At 43.9% G+C, this 17,197-nt stretch overlaps 1 protein-coding gene across 1 annotated transcript in view; it reads right to left on the reverse strand.

Annotated features, from left to right (window-relative positions):
• The window catches only part of PTPRQ (protein tyrosine phosphatase receptor type Q), a 1,423,303-nt gene that overhangs the window by 555,412 nt on the left and 850,694 nt on the right, over window positions 1-17,197 (reverse strand). Inside the window, exon 33 of the mRNA XM_069227528.1 lies at window positions 11,740-11,860. Within this exon, the coding sequence (XP_069083629.1) occupies window positions 11,740-11,860 (121 nt within the window). The remainder of the gene's footprint in view (window positions 1-11,739; window positions 11,861-17,197) is intronic.

A 17,197-nucleotide genomic window follows, 5' to 3' on the forward strand; every position in this document is an offset into this window, starting at 1 on the left:
GCAGAAAGCCCACTAGGAACCAGGGATCGATTTTTTATGTACATTTAGGGGTGGAGAGTTACCTGAGTGGGAATTGTAATTCTCCCCACCCCTTTCAGAAGCAGGCACAGTCTTTCTGCTCTCCAGGGGACAGCTTGGAGCATTAGTCCCCGATTTGCCCCCTCGGGAGTGGCAAAAAGACTACTAGGCACCAGGGATTTTTTTTTATTCATCTATGGGTGGGGGCTGCCCCAAATGGGTTCCCATGTCTGCCCCCAAAAAATGTGCACCCCCCCCCCCGGGGAAGATGGGGGCAATAGGTCACCATCTGCTCCCCGGCCGGGGGGGTCAGAAAGCCCACTAGGCACCACAGATTGCTTTGGTAGTGTAGAGGTGGGGGCTGCCCAGAATGAGCATGGCAATGCCCCCACCCCAACATAAATTGACACAGTCTTTCTGCCACTCCTGGGGGGCTAATGGGATTATTGCCCCGATCTGCCCCCCAGTGAGATCAGAAAGTCCACTAGACACCAGGGAAGGATTTTTTTTTTTAGAAAATAGATGAATGGGAGCTGCCCATCACCATTGGCATGGTTATACTCCCCCCAACCCAAACTAAATGGGCAAGAGACTAAAGCATCTCATCCTAATTGCAAGCTAGTGGACATTTGACTTTTTGGGGTTTTGATTTTACATATGGGCCAAGTGAGCATGGCTATCTCCCAATATTGTCCCACTTGCAATTGTAAGCGGCAGCACTTTTTGGATTTGGGTAAGCTGCCATCTGGAAAAGCCTACCAGATCCAGACACTTCTGAAAACTAAACATCTGGGGGAGTCCAGGGTGGTGTACTTCACATGCACTCCACACCATTTTCTTACCCACAATGCCATGCAAACCTCCAACTTTGCCAGAAATCACGCATTTTCCCAACATTCATGTGACAGAAACTTCTGGAATCTGCAGGAATCCACAAAATTTCTACTAACCAGCATTGCCTCATCTGTACTGATAAAGACTCTGCCCCATTCATGTAGATGCTGAAAGCAGAGTCAGTCTAAAACATATGAGATCGAGCCTAATTATACATAGTTATGGAAGACACAGTACACCAAAAAACGATATTTCAGACAATTGACACTTGTGATCAGCATCAGAAGTCAAACAAATCTGACCTAACCTCATGAGAAGTAATGGATATACAGTATGAGAAGAGAAAGCATTAAGATTTAAAAACACAGAACCTATGTGTTACAAAGTTGCAAGAGTATGCCATTCAATTGAAACATTTAACCCCTCGTTTTACACTGTCAAGCCTTCAAATCCAACGGTTTTCTTTAGTTGTCAAAACTTGATCTATGTTGGACGCCCGTATTGAAGGTTTTACAATATCAATGGTCCACCAAAGAAGATCTTTTTCAGTGTATTTACATTGTGTATAGTGTTCCAATATTGGAGCATGTTCTACATTGCTTCTATTATGGGATTGATGTTAAATAAGGAAGCCCACAAGGGCACTGAATGAAGTAGGTTACATTACAAGTATTGCAGTTGGAAAAGTGCTTAATCTCAACCTGTCGGTTATTCACCTGAAATACTTTGACGGTCTTGGTTGTTTTACATGCAACACAGTTTGTAAGAACAGTTGTTACATTTATAGTGACCTGAAATCGGGGTCAGATGTGGTAATTTTTTTATTGTTTTTGGTAGGAGTTCAATGTATGCCTTAACAAGCCTATCTTTCAGGTTGGTTCATCTCTTGAAGGTGACCAGTGGTTGCTCTTTAAAGATGGGATCACTGTCAATAAATTCTAATGCTTTTTGATTACCTTTTTGATTTTATTGGAGAGTGTACCAAGAGTGGTTACACACACCAGGCAATTCTGTTGAGGTATTTTTTGGACTTGCAGTAGAGAATCTCTATTGTTGTACCAGGCCCCTTCGAGTACGTTTCTTAGAACTTAGAAGGATACCTGTGGATCTTCAACGTAACTTTTTTTTTTTGCTTCTATAAAATAGTTATTTTCTGCTACAGTTACACCTGAGGTGGAGAAACTGGCCAAACTGTATGTTGTCTTTAGGGTTTTGTGAGTGATGGCTGTCAAATCTAAGGACAGTGTTTCTCGCTGCTGGTTTGGTATATCAATCAATCAATCAGGGATTTGTAAAGCGCACTACTCACCCGTGAGGGTCTCAAGGCGCTGAGGAGGGGAGGTGGGAGAAAATTGGGGAGGGGGCTGCTGCTACTACTTGAACAGCCAGGTCTTGAGAAGTTTCCTGAAGGTAAGGAGGTCTTGGGTCTGGCTCAGGTGGGTGGGAAGAGTGTTCCATGTTTTGGCGGCGAGGTGCAAGAATGATCTACTGCCGGTTGTAGTTCTGCTGATGCATGTGACGGTTGCGAGGGCGAGGTCGGCGGAGCGAATATGCTGGGTCGGGGTGTAGAAGAAGAGCTGTCTGTTGAGGTATTCTGGTCCATTGTTGTGCAGTGCTTTCTGAGCAGGAGTTTGAAGGTGATTCTATTGTTGACTGGGAGCCAGTGCAGGTTATTCAGGTAGTCTGTGATGTGGCAGTGGCGGGGGATGTCCAGGATGAGGCATGCGGAGGCGTTCTGGATGCGTTGCAGCCTCTTCTGGAGATTGGCCGTGGTTCCTGCATAGACGGCATTGCCGTAGTCCAGTTTGCTGCTTACGAGGGCTTGGGTGACTCTTCTTCTGGTTTCTGAGTTATCCATTTGTAGAACTTTCAGGGAATGCACAGGGTGTTGAAGCAGGAGGAGGAGGAGGAGATGGCGTTGACTTGCTGGGTCATGGATAGTGAAGGGTCCAGGATGAATCCTAGGTTGCGTGCGTGGTCGGTGGGAGTCAGATTGGTTCTGAGAGTGCAGGCCACCAGGAGTTATCCCATGCGGAGGGGGTGGAGCCAAAGATGAGGACTTCCGTCTTGTCGGAATTGAGTTTGAGGCAGCTGCTCTTCATCCATTCGGTGATGGCCTTCATTCCTTCAGGGAGGTAGGTCTTGGCGAAGTCCTTGGTGAGGGAGAGGATCAACTGGGTGTCGTCGGCATATGAGACGATGTTGAAGTTGTGGGATCGGGCGATGTAAGGAGTGGGGCCCTGTAAACGCTGAACAGGGTCGGGCGGAGGGATGAACCCTGGGGTAAGTCGCAGATGATTTTGGTGACCTCCGAGCGGAATGGGGGAGGCGGACTCTCTGGGTTCTGCCGGTGAGAAAGGAGGTGACCCAGTCCAGGGCTCTGTCGTGGATTCCAGCATTGATGAGGCGTGAGCGTAGGGTGTGGTGGCAGACAGTGTTGAACGCGGCTGAGAGATCCAGGAGGATGGGGGCTGTGGTTTTGCAGCTGTCCAGTATAGTTCTGATGTCGTCAGTGGCGGCGATGAGGGCGGTTTCGGTGCTGCGGTTGCTTTGGAATCCAGATTTGGAAGAGTCCAGGGTGCGGTTCTCCTCTCGGAAGCGGATTAGTAGTCTGTTGACAGCCTTCTCGATGACTTTTGCTGAGAAGGGGAGCAGGAAGATAGGCCAGAAGTTGTTGAGGTCCTTTGGGTCCACCTTGGGTTTTTTGAGGAGGGCGTTGATCTCGATGTGTTTCCAGCTCTTAGGGAAGGTGGCAGACTCGAAGGAGCTGTTAATGATCTGCCGTTGTTGCTGTGCGATGACAGAGCTAGATTTGTTGAGGATGTGGTGAGGGCAGGGGTCAGATGGAGAGCCGGAGTGGATGGTGTTCATAATTCCGATGGTGTAGTTGTTGTTGACGGGGGTCCAGGGGAGCAGGAGGTTGGTCGGAGGTGAATCTGTGGTGTTGGTGGTTGCCTGGGGTCTGGGTGATGAAGCTGTCGTCGATGTCTGCAATCTTGTGGTGGAAGTAGGAGGGTAGGGAGTCGCAGAGGTCTTGGGGTGGAGGGATGTCATTGACGTTGGAGCTGGGGTTGGAGAGTTCCTTCACGGCGTTGAAGAGCTCCTTGTGGCTGTGTGCATTGTTGTTGATTCGGTCTTTGAAGGCGGTTCTTTTGGCGGCTTGGATGAGTTGGTGGTGTCTGCGGATGGCATTTTTGAAGGCTGTGTGGTTGTCCAGAGTCTGATCTTGGCGCCCCTTTCTTTTGAGTCTTCGGCAGCTTTCCTTAGATTTGTGGAGGTCGGTGGTAAATCAGAAGGCCTTTCTGTTGGTGCGTCTATTGGACGGATTCTTGATTGGGGTGAGAGTATTGGCACAGGTGATGACCCACTGCCCGAAGTTGCGGGCAGCTGCATCAGTGTCGGTGGTGTTGATGGGTGGGTTTTGGGAGAGGGTTGCAATAAGTTGGTCTTTGGTTACCTTAATCCAACTGCGGTGGGGGATCCGTTGTGGGTGGTGGTGTGTTGTAGGTTTCTTGAAGGAGAAGTGATGCAGCGGTGGTCTGTCCAGTGGATTTTGGTGGTGTGGCTGAAAGAGACGTGATTGCTGGCAGAGAAAATAGGGTTGAGTGTGTGTCCTGCAGAGTGGGATGGTGTTGTGACGAGCTGTATGAGGCCGAGGTTGGAGAGGTTGTCGAGCAAGGGTGACGATGTTGTTGTCGTTGGTGTTCTCGAGGTGGAAGTTCGTCTCCGAGGAGTATGTAGTCAGTGGATACGAGAGTGTGCGTGCTGATGATGTCTGTAATGGAGTCGCTGAACTGCTGTCGTGGGCTGGGGGGCCTGTAGATGAGGGTCCCTCAGAGTGTGGTGTTTAGGCCAGTGTGGATTTGGAAGTGCAGGAGTTTGGCGGTGCTGAGGGTTTCTTTGGTGTTGGTCGTGATCCTGAGGGTGTTCTTGTGGATGATGGCAATGCCTCCTCCTGGTGTGTTGGAGCGGTCCCTGTTGGTGATCTTGTAGCCGTACGGGATGGCCATGGCGATGTCAGGAGCTGAGGAGGGGTTCACCCAGGTCTCAGTCAGGAAGGCGACGTCTGGGGAGGCTGAGTCGAGTAGATTCCACAGCTCTACTGCGTGCTTGTGGACGGAGCGGGTGTTGAGGAGGATACATCTGAGATGGTTGCGTCCTACCTTGGTGGGTAGGTTGTTGCCGTGGAGGCTGATGAAGGTGCAGTTCCGGCAGGAGAAGGGTCCGCGGGTGGTCTGTTGGGAGGCTTGAAGGCAGGTGGGAGAGCACCGCTTTTGAGGGTGCGGAGGGTAGCATCGTCGTAGTGAAGACATGCGTGGCAGCGTTTGGGGGGACGGGAGCCAGGGTTTCAGGCGCTGGGCGCAGTCCAGGCAGGGACGGGCTTGCCTTTGGAGTGCCTTTGGCGCACTAGCAGCGTGCCCATTGCGCGCATCCGCTGCGCAGCCACGCACCGGCCGCAATTAAGTAGGGAGGTGGGGGGAGGAGAGGACAGCTGGGAGACAGGAGGGTGACAAAAAACGACACGAAAAAGGGAGTGGAGCTGAAAAAGGGGGCGGGCCACGGGGGCGGCAGCAGCGGCGGGGGAGAGAGGAGGAGAGTGAAAGTGAGAGAGAGAGAGAGAGAGCGGAGTGAAAGAGAAACGAGGAAAAGGAGCACTAAGGGACAGTAATGGAACAGAGAGCAAAGCAAAACAGAGAAAAGGAGGAGAAAGGCAGAATGTAGCCTATTAGGAAAGCAGAGCTCTCCCACTAGACATCAGGGATGAGACACAGGCAGAAGCCTGCAGGTGGAGGAGTGCCTCAAACTCCTCACTGGGGTCATGAGTTCAGAGGAGCAGGGAAAGGGCTCTACTCGCAGGGTGGAGCCACGGGAGGCAGAGTAATGCACTTACCAGTGTATAAAGTCATGTACTCCATTATCTGCAACTTTGATGGTAATGTCTAAAAAGTTCATACTCACATCGTCAAAATCCATGGTAAATTTGAGGTTGGAATTTTGGGAGTTCACCCATTGAAGAAATCTTTGTAGATTTTCAGAGTCACCCTGCAAAATTAGGAACATTTTGTCTATGTAACAAATCCACCTAATAATATAAGGCCTGAAAGGGTTTGTTGCTGAGTGTATGAATTTGGCCTCAAAATCTGCAATATAGATATTTGTTATGTTTGGAGGAAAAACTGCACCCATAGCTACACCCTTTATTTGTTCAAAGAACTGATTTTCAAATTATTAAAGAAACTGCGGCTTAGGGCTATTTCTGTGCATTCAGTGACGGAGGAGGTAGGTACTTGGTGGGGGCGGTCCCTTGTTTAAAGCAAATTGTGATACTTATATAATGTATATTTATGCTTTCTTCTTGAGGTATGTTAGTGTACAAACTTTCGATGTCCATAGTCACAAATAGTTCCTTTTCTAAATCAAATGCATGACCTTCTAGTAAATTAATGACAGTTGTTGTCTCTCTTATATAGGTAGGATTGTGAAAGGTTTAATGACAAAATCTGCATATTGTGTTAATAGTTTAAGAATTGAGTTACACCCAGATACAGTGGAGGGCCGAGTGGGGTTTTTATAAACCTTTGGTAGGATATATATTGCTGGTACATTAGGGCATGTATTGTTCAAAAAGGCAGATTCTTTGGGGCTTAACCAGCCCTCTTTAAGACCTTTGCAGTTCAATGTAGCATTTTTCTGAGGTCATTTGTTAGATTCTTCTACAGCCTTCTATAATGAGCTGTAACATTGAGATGTCTATACATTTCTTCATTTAACACCTGTTTGTCCAAAAGAACAATACCACCTCCTTTGTCAACTGGTTTAGTAACACCTGGTAGGGACTGTAAAGTCTGAAATGCTGTGAGTTGTGTGCTGATCCTTCAATAAACTGCATTTGCTGTAATGGGGGGTTTTGAAAAGAGATCTATTTCTGTCAGCGCATCATTTTCAAATATGATATACTCTTTAGCTAACATTTGATCGTCAGGAAAAAGGAGGATGGGTTATGAAGGCCATTGGTGCTGAATATTTAGATTGATTCTATTTTAGAAAAGAAGCATTTAAGACGAATGGTTCTGAGGTATCGGTCTCAAAAGGGTGGTTTCTATGAGTGGGTACAAAAGGCAGACCACAGCCTGGAACTGAGCTCTCCATTTCAGTCAGTTGGTGTAAGGAAAGATAAAAAATTGACAGTGCATGTTCTGTTAAAATTCGTAATACTGGTTCCTCGTTTGTCTGAAACCTGGGGCGTATTGATTATGAAACTAACCAAACCGGCCTTCTCTTGCATGTCTCCAGCAGGGACCTGACCCTCTGTGGCTTTGGCCTAAAAACTTTTGGTGAGATGTTGTTTGTTGATTGCTGGTGTCTCCTTTTGTTAAGCCTTCAAGTGATTGGTCACTGCCAGAATCAGAGCTTGTATCAGAGAATGTTAGAATCCTAATTGGTTGTATATTGCCGTTTGTGGGTTGGTAGAAATATTTTCTATGGTAGGGGTATGTACATTCTTTGTTATAATTTCTAATGTCTCTTTGTAGTTTGTCCATCTTCTTATCAATGTTTATTTATTCAAATTCTCTGATGGTGGAACCTTTTTTTTCGATTTAGCATTGATTATATGTGTATCAAGTGAAATCTTCTTCTCCAAAAATATAATATGCTTCAGGGCTGTCTCTATGCTCAGAACACTCCATGTTCTAGGACATTTACTGGCAGCAAAGCTAAAATTGGTTTTGAAATAATTGTCTTCGTTAAAAATGATCGGTATATTTTTAATCTTAAACCCTACAGGAATTATATTTGCATTGAGGCAGTCAGTCAAAAATTTGTCATGTACCTCTGCTCTTACAAGTTTTTTCTTAGTCTTTCAAGACGAGCTAGGTCGAGTCATGTGGTTGTTGTTTAGAGGCCCAAGGCACCAAGTAATGAGGGTCCACTTGAAATTTTTGTAGTGTGTCCATCGGAGTAAGAAAGTGTCTCAGATTCAGACACTGCAAATATATTGAGGAAAAACAAATGATAACGTATAGATTATGTGGAGGAGCACCACTTATTTTCTAAATGGCCCTTACAGACTAATGCCTGCGCTTAACATATATAACACAAGAGGGCAACCCAATGTACCCTTGTGGGCTTGAGTGCTGAAATATAAACAGGTAAAGGATGCCCACAAGGGATTCAATTCTTGTCATATTGATTATTTTTTAGTCAATTTAATATTGTCTGGAAATGGCAACTCAAATCAATTCAACAATTGAGCACAAAATTCACATAAAAGAAGAATCGTGACTGCAGGACTTTGTGTAAAACAAGTATATTACAAAAATAGCCTCACGTATAATATTACATTAAATGAAATTTATAAAACTGAAAGAAGGGGGTGTGTAACATGAATGTAACAGTACACCAACACTGTCCATACAAATGTCAATTCTTTTTGTATTAACATCTGTCAGCATACTCAATGCCCACTTCATGTTGTGACTCTAACTGTGAAAACGTTTGCACAGACAGATGTAAGTTTTTATGATATTTGAGAAACAAGATGGGCAATCCGTAGATGTTTCAGTTTCAAAACATTTGCATCCTGGGGACCATCATCAGGTTTAAGAGATGTATGTTTGTTTTGATTTTCAGGGGGTTTTGAGTTTTTACTTCAAACTGCCTTGATCACGAGGAAGTCATACGTCAGCTCTGATTTCCGAGAGAGCTTGGTGTTTACTGTTCTTTCTTTGACCTCAAAGCAAGAGGATTTCTGTGACAATGGTGTTGTGAAAGTCTTTTTTCTACAACACGACAAAGCTTAAATGTCTGCAATGAACTATGCAGACATTTCAGAATACCTGAGAAATAGGATGCACACAAAGAAAGCCCATTTTTGGTCTTTCTAAGTGTGGTGGAAACTAATGTTTTAATATGATCAAACGAACCAATATGGCATATCCACACATTATTATCATTTTTGTATTGCATTCTTTTATCAGTAAAACTGTATGTTTCTTAAACGTAATGATGATTTCAATTAAAAACATGTTAACTGTAATGGCAGTGCACTACCACACCATGCATACTCCACTGTACACCATCCACTGTACTCTGCACCACTCCATGCCGCTGCACTCTACTCTGCACCACTCCACTCTACATCACTTCACTCCACTGTGTCACTGCACTCTACTATGCACAATTCCTCTCTATGCCACTGCACTATATGCCTCTCTAATTTACTGTGCACCACTCTACTTTATGCCAAGGCACTCTATTCCACTTTGCACCACTGTACTTTTTGCCAATGCACTTTACATCACACCAAGCTATGTAAGTTCACACTACTCTGAACCACTGTACTCTACGCCACTCTATGCCACATTCTTATGCAACTCTGTACTTTATGTTACTGCATTCTATGACACTGCTCTCTTCGCCAATGCACTCTACTCTTTACCACTCCACTCTACACCACTGCACTCTATACCAGTCCACTCTATGCCACTCAAATCTACTTTTCACTACTGCACTGTGCTTTACCCTATACCACTCCACTCTACCCTGCACCACTCCACTCTATGCCACATCACTTTACTCTGAAACAATCCACTCTAAGCTACTGCACTCTAAGACACTCTACTCTGCAGCACTTCACTCTACACACTGCAATCTACACAACTCTACTCTATACCACTGCACTCTATGCCACTTTACTCTAAAGCATTGCACTCTGTGCCAATGCACTCTTCACCACTCTAGTCAAAACCAATGCACTCAGTGCTACTGTACTCTTTGCCTATCTATCCTGCACCACTGCACTGTATGCCACTATACTCTGCTCTGCAGTAGTCTACTCTGCTCCACCACACTTTATGTCACTCTACTCTATGCCCCTCTACTCTACACCACTGCCCTCTACATCGCTCCATTCTACCCTGCACACTGAACTCTATACCACTCTACTGAACTCACTTGATGTCACTCTGCTCTATTCCATTCCATTCCACTACACTCTACAACTCTCTACTCTGCAACACTTCACTCTCCTCCACTGAACCCTACACCACGCTACACTGCACCACTGCACTCTTTGCTACTGCACTCTGCAACACTCCACTCTACAACAATCCACTCTACACCACTCTACTCTACACCACTACAGTCTATGCCACTGCACTCTACACCATTGCACTCTATGACACTGCACACTACGACACTCTCATCTGCACCACTCTATGTGACTGCACTCTACTTTGCACTACTAAACCCTATGCTGCTGTACTCTACGTGACTGCACTGTATGCCACTCTACTATACACCACTGCATTCTATACCAATGCACGCCTCATCACTGCACTCTAGGCCACTCTAGTCTGCTTTGCACCAGTGGCGACAGCCACAAATCTCATGGGAGGGTGGGAAGAAGTAATAAAATAATGATTGAAAAAGTACCTGTTTGGCTGCTGCCCGCCAGCCGCCTCACTCCTCTGCTCTCCTGATGGTGTTCCAGCAGTCCCTGGGACACCAGCAAAGGCTTCCCACTCAATCCTCGGGCTGCTGTCATGCTATAGCTAGCATGAGAGTAGCACCAGAATTGGTCTAAGCATCTTGGTTTGCCGCTCAGACAGTGCATTGGAGTCTGTGCTGTTTCTCCAACCCGGTTGTGCCACACTATGGCGAAAACTAAGTGTGCATGTCAGTTTGGCTAGCCTGAGACAGCTGGCCAAACTGACAAGCGCATTAAAGTACACTTCACTCCACTCCTCCTTCTCCCTCCCATGGCCCAGCCCCACCCCTCCCTGCTGGCTCAGCCTGCAACTGAAAAATAAAGCGATAATAAAATATTGTTTTATTTTTCAGCTGCTGGCTCTTAGCCGGTGTGGTGACACTCCTTTGCCATTGCGGAGGAGCCACCCCTGCTCTGCACCACTCTAATTTATGCCACTGAATTCTACTATGATGCGACACTCCACTTACAAAAGTCCACTTTACGACACTCCACTCTACAACACTCTACTTTATGACACTTTATAACACTTTATTTCATCTATGCCACTATTTGCTGCCCCACACCACTCTCCTCTATGCCACAAACGTTTAGCCATTGTGAACAGCAGCCATGTTGATGTACAACGTGGTTAAAACACGTTGACATAGCCAATAGCTCTTGCATAGGCTCCTGTTGCTTTGCCAATTCTTGTTTATTTAGTGCTGACTTGTGACTGCATGTGTGGTAGTTCAAAATCAAAGAGCTACAAAATGTCCAAGAACATTCATAAACAAGCATTGGCAAAGCCCATAGGTCTGGCCTTGGCACACCGGTTCGAAGGTTAATACTTTCTTTTTATTTCTCTTTTTTAACCTCAAGCATATGCCACAAATAAAAGACACTGAACAAGGGCTATCACATAACCACGAAACTTTATAGCGCTAATAAAAATGTAAATGTAAAAACACTCACTAATATGTCGGCCTAGTTGTTAGCGGTGTTTTTACATAGCTTATATACCTATATAGACGTGCTATATATAGCGCATCAAAAATCGTTTTGCTACAGAAAAAAGCTGTGATATAATCGAACAGAAAATTTCATCTCAATAAGATCTCAATAAATTAGTCTATTGGTGTTTTGAAAAAATAAACAGAGCCAAGCTTTAAGCGCAAATTTGATGCATCCTAAAACGTTATATGCTTCACCCACTGGATCTGGCGACCTGATAAAAAAAAAAATCCTGTTCCTTCTACTAAAATCAACTTATAATATTCAAAAAAGTAATGCATATGTGATACCTTTCATGTGTTTTTAAAACATATATCTGTTACATGTTTATAGTAAAGATATTACATCCTGCTTAAGTGACAGATTAATATTTAAACTCTAAGCCGTTCTCAAGGAAATCTTACCAGACAAAGACTGTGTAATAGAGAATAATTCCATTGGGCTCCAGAGGTGGTTTCCATGACAACTTCACGATGACATCAGACAACTGTTTCACAGAGAGGGCCCTTGGAGGAGAGCTGGGTACTGTAAGATAGACGTATGTAGATAAATAGAGTGCGCCTTATCAAAGATCTATAGTTCACACTTTGAATACTGTTTCTAATATGAATCTGAGTATATTTTTTATGGCAAACCTATCAATAAACGGGCTAACAACTGTAATAAGACATCTTTGATTTTTCAGCCAGAAAGAGAAGGGACGGCTTTGCATGGTCTACTAAAAACATCTGTTTCTGTGATTCAATGGAAAAACCCGATTCTATGAGAAAACAAAGACATGGGCATATCAGAGCGATTCACCTACAGGACTGCCCAAGTTTGCTTTCATGAAAATGTTCTCCTAATAAAAAGAAAATCTGTTTTATAGGTGTGAATGCATGAAAATATATGGTAAATTGCAACAGTACCCCAGAGAGGAAAAGAAGCTGGGAACAATTATAACAAGCACGAGGGGTGGGAAAGGCCTGCCGAGCAGAACATTAAGCGATCACAAAGAAAGCGGGATTGACTGCAGTGGTGAGACTTCTTCCTGCAAACAAGCGGTCATATGTTCTACATTATGCCAATAAAAATCGTTCAAGTCGAACAAATATGAGAGGTATATAAAAATTGCAGGGCCAATTTACAGCGCATTACAATCTGATGAAGCTGAGCATGGCTGCTGAAAACAGAAGCATATGATGCATTTCAAGATCGCAAACAAATGCCATTGTGTAGCAAAGAACACATATTGCACATAACCTCATGAGTTCTACTTTCTTATATAGATTGCACTTTCGCTCCTGTCGCTGCGTAAATGCTATGTGTTTTAAAATTGTGTCTCTCGGTCAGACACTATAGTTGTAACTAATTTTCTGATGTATTGGCGAATAATTGATGTTCCTTTTTTACTTTACAAGTGTAATGGTTTAATTAACCACGAAAATAAAGATGTATTAATATTATCATCAGGTTGCAGAGAGAATGGCAATTTGTGCATACTTTCCCTTTAGCAACCAAATCGGAATTACAACTCGAGCGAAAATGATGCACCCAACGAGCATTCGCCTGCATAGTTTCACTAGGTGAAACCCGACGCAATTCGTGATGGTAACAGCACACATTTCAACTCAGCTCACCTCAGAACAGGGGGTAACATCCGCTACCGATGCGTCTTCTCCAGTTCAGGTTCGGAAGCTCGGAACGGTGCGGCAATCGTACCCAGAGAGTAAATAACGCGCCCAGCGAAATCTGTACTTAAAGGACTGCGCGTTGGGCTTTAATGACCCCTTCCTGCTCTAGATGATACATTACCACTGCTTTCAAACCTCAAACTACGCATTGCTAACCACTTTTGATTTTTTTTTAAAAAAAAAACATTTTTTTAAAGTCTTTACAGTTTTTTTTGGCAAAGCTTGACCCATCACCTCCGCTTTTATTTTCCGATGATCACCAGACTGCCTCAAAGAGAGTGCAGGTCAATCAGTCCTGCCATGCAGGGTAACTGAGAACATAATCACCGCTATTACTAGAAGCGTGAAACATTTGGCCTCACACTCTGCACACTTTGTGCTTCCAAGTCAAGTATTGGAAATCGTGGTATTCCAAACCCTGTCCACAAAAAGGCGATCAAATCTATGCCATTGCTTGCGAGGGCTTGCTGTGTTTTCCAAATATATCTGGGCGCTTTTAGTCTCTGGGTAAGTGAGCCTCTGTTTATGAAAGAGGCAGTGATGGTACTTTGCCAGTTCTGCTTTATGGATGCCAGAGGGTGCCAGTAAGTGCTTAACTGCAAACTTATCTGGCAGCTGTGCTTACTGTTTAACTGCATAATATTCCGAGCAGCACTGAAATCGACACAAAGTCACTGCATATTGAATATCATGGCAATCCGGCACTGACATCTACATTTTTCGTCCAGTTCTTAAAATGATACCTGCCTAAAAATCAAACACCAAAGGTCTAACTCAAGCTCATTGCTACCAGTTACCGTGCATGGATGAATTAAAATATCCATGTATCTCAGTTGCAATTTGCCCACTCCCTGCTTGAGTTTAAGAACTAGTTACTTAATACATAAGAGAAGACATATCAAGCTTGCACTTTGCTCACACAAAGATGTACTTAAGATCAAAAATCTGTTTCATCGCCTCACATTCTACAAACTGTAATTTTACTTATTTACCATTTTGTATAGCACTCACGTTACAACATGGAAGAGGTTGGGAGATGAAAATCTAATACATTTGGGGATTCTTAAAATCTACCTTCGTAGAATGGGGCAGCGGAGGGCAGATCTAACGAGGGCACCTTCTGCATATCATGTGATCCAAATCAAATCATTAGTATCTTGCCAGGAAGAGCAAGAGACGGTTGTATGTGACTGACATGAAGCATCTCCTAGGGCGGTAAAGGAGCATCACCTTAGGAGACCATCCGAAGTGCGACCATTCACTGGCTTACAAACAAGACTCAACCATTGGAATGAAATCCTCTGGTTGACGCCAACCAACAGAGAGTGTTTAATGCGGCTATATTTCTTCAGTCCAGGAGGAGATAGACTAGTCCAGGGATACAGGTAGAGTCCTGCTTCAGTTTCCCTGTTTATGTAAATACACTCTGTAGCCTTGTAGTCTCAATTTAACAACATATGAATAAGTCAGTCGCATGTGAGAACACTGCACGGGGTGCACCTGTGTAAATACCAGCACTAGACAGAACATGTGCTAGTTGAAGGCAACTAGTTTATCTCATAAAGGTGCGGACCCAAAGTACTCTATGTATTTTGGAAAAGTTATGTTTAGGTAACTACACTGTCAAGCGTATTCATACAACAGCTGTAGACAGAGAGAATGTGATACATTGGCACTCCAGACTGAGTTACTGCCATCAAAAGTACCTATTGTGAAAGTGATTTCCCTATACGGAAGTGCTTTTCAACTGCTCTGCCTGTTGTTTTAGGTCTGTTGAATTAAATCTTGACAGGCGAGGTGATGCTGAGATAGCATATCGTGACAGTGTACATGAGTCAGGTGTGAGCTTTATTTAACTTTTAAATGTATGCCATCTCAGTGTAAACCTGAATTAGGAGAACAACTAACTCCCTTTACAATTATGTGGCTCATTAACATTGTTGTACTGAATTTCTGCAATCGAACTGATTCAGAGAAACTGTTGGACATTAACCTATGATCGCGCTCCGTGCAGGATACAGTGAGAGGTACGTTCTCCCACCTGAAACGTGTTCTTCTTCCTCCTTGTTCACATGATTAGCAAACCAGTACATCTGATCCATAAAACCTTCGTTCCATGGAACCTTAGGGCCCACTCTACTCATTACTCGTTAAGATTGGTCTCCATGAAAAGGACGAAGACCTAAGATAACTTCGATTGCCAGGCTAAGCCTCCAAACTTTATTTGACAGCTTGTTCCCACGGTTCAATCTCACCAGGAACTAACTCTGGCAGTTAAACCCATTTTCCCGCTGTCAGTTTTCTTAGAATGTGTGTGATAATTAGCCAATATTCATTTGCTTCTATGGAGATGGCTTGCTGCGTTTATTTATTCTTCTGAAGTAATTATATTTCATATGCCAGGGCTAATCAGGAGTGACATAAGTATATTTTTAGGAGTTCTGAAGGTTCCCCCAGGAAGTTCTTTACCGCTAGTTCTGGAGTTTTGTTATTTTTGTGCTTTCTTACATTATATTGTCTTGTTTTTCAATAAATGTTTTCTAAACATCTAAATATGTGCACTTGCATTAGTTTAGACAAAGTTATCACATATTCTTGTTATCTGTAGCTTTTTTTGCAAAGGTTGGAAAATGCTTTTCGTCTATCATCACGAAAACAGAAGGTATTCTTTTCAACTTGTGCCACCTCTTAATTTGGAGGCGTTCATTATCCAGTTGGATTTACTTGCATGAAAAGTCATAATTTGAGCAAATGTGAAAAGACAGCTATTTCATATTCCCCAACAGATGGTTTATGTGACTTTAAATCACAACGACTTCATATAATGAATACAAACTCTTGCTTTTCAAGTGAAGAGGGGGAACGTTACCCAGCAAGCATGTTGTTAAACTTCCTATTTCAAATATAAGGGAGGAAATGCACCTTGTGCTTGCAGTTAGTGGCCTAGTGCTTAGGACAGCACCCGTGCACCTCGACTTGGTTAGTTAGCAATATTCAAGAAATAAAGCGTTGCAAACTCACATGGACTAAACAGGCCATCACCACTTTGAAATTAGAGCACTGGAAAAGGCGAGTAGTTTCTCTTTAGATCAGATTTTTTTCAATATTTGGGGACTAGGAAGAATATTATAGATGTGTAGAAAGATTGGCCCTTCCTGTTAAAGTAAAGAAGAGAAGTAAACATCTTTTCATTTCGCATCACTGCATACCATTCCAATGGCTTCTTCTGTGTTGCCTCCCCAAACCCAGAACTGGTCCTCGTGCTGTCCCTGTCCATCCACATAAAGTACACAGATCAGTGGTGGAGCTTAAAGGTTGGTAAGAAGTGTCACTTCTTCAATTGCTAAACCTCCCAACCCGGAGGTTTCTGGTGACTCATAAAACATGGATCTTGTGCTGTCATGCATTGGGTATGTATGGGGATTGAAATTAATGCACAGTACGCATGCTCAGAAAAAAGTACAACGTTGGAACTTGGGTTAGGCATTGAAGATCATAAACAAGTATTTCTAGAATCTCCCCTTTGCCGATTTCACCCATTTTCATAACATATAACCTCAAATTGAATATCCAGTTGAAGTTTATTGGACATACACGTTTCCATGATTTATATAATTAGCAAAGTCACTCTATGGAACCTTTAAACTCAAGGACTAAATTCATTTAATGGTGCCTAACAGAAAGTCAAGTGAGCAAATTAAATCAACACCTAAATAAAATGGGGATCCATTAATACAATTCAGTGGTGTAAGGCAAACTGATGGGGCCCTCCCTGCAGAATGTGACGAGGGTCCCCAACGTCTCCCAGGTTGCACAGATATTTATTGGTTTTGGGCTCAATGGGGGGCCCCTGAATGGTTGCCTTCCCTGTTTGTTGCAGGTGCCTGATCGGGAAAGCAGAGTGACTTTCCTGAGCGTTTAGTTATTTCTTATTCCATGCCATTGCACGTATTTTGCAAGGCATTCAAGGCATGGCTTAGAGGGTGACGGGGGCCCCTACAAAACAAGGAAGCCTGGGCCCCCCGCACTACAAGGGCTAGGGGGGCATTCATTACGTCCTTGATACCATTAGGCTTTGCACCAGGTTGCACGACTAATAGGTCTTGCACCACATTGATGCTGCCAACAATACACTAATGTTAGCCTTGATGTCAGACCGTTATAACTCTTAAGATTTACTTTGCAACAC

This window comes from Pleurodeles waltl, chromosome 4_1 (assembly GCF_031143425.1).
Source record: "Pleurodeles waltl isolate 20211129_DDA chromosome 4_1, aPleWal1.hap1.20221129, whole genome shotgun sequence".
NCBI classification, from domain to species: Eukaryota; Metazoa; Chordata; class Amphibia; order Caudata; family Salamandridae; genus Pleurodeles; species Pleurodeles waltl.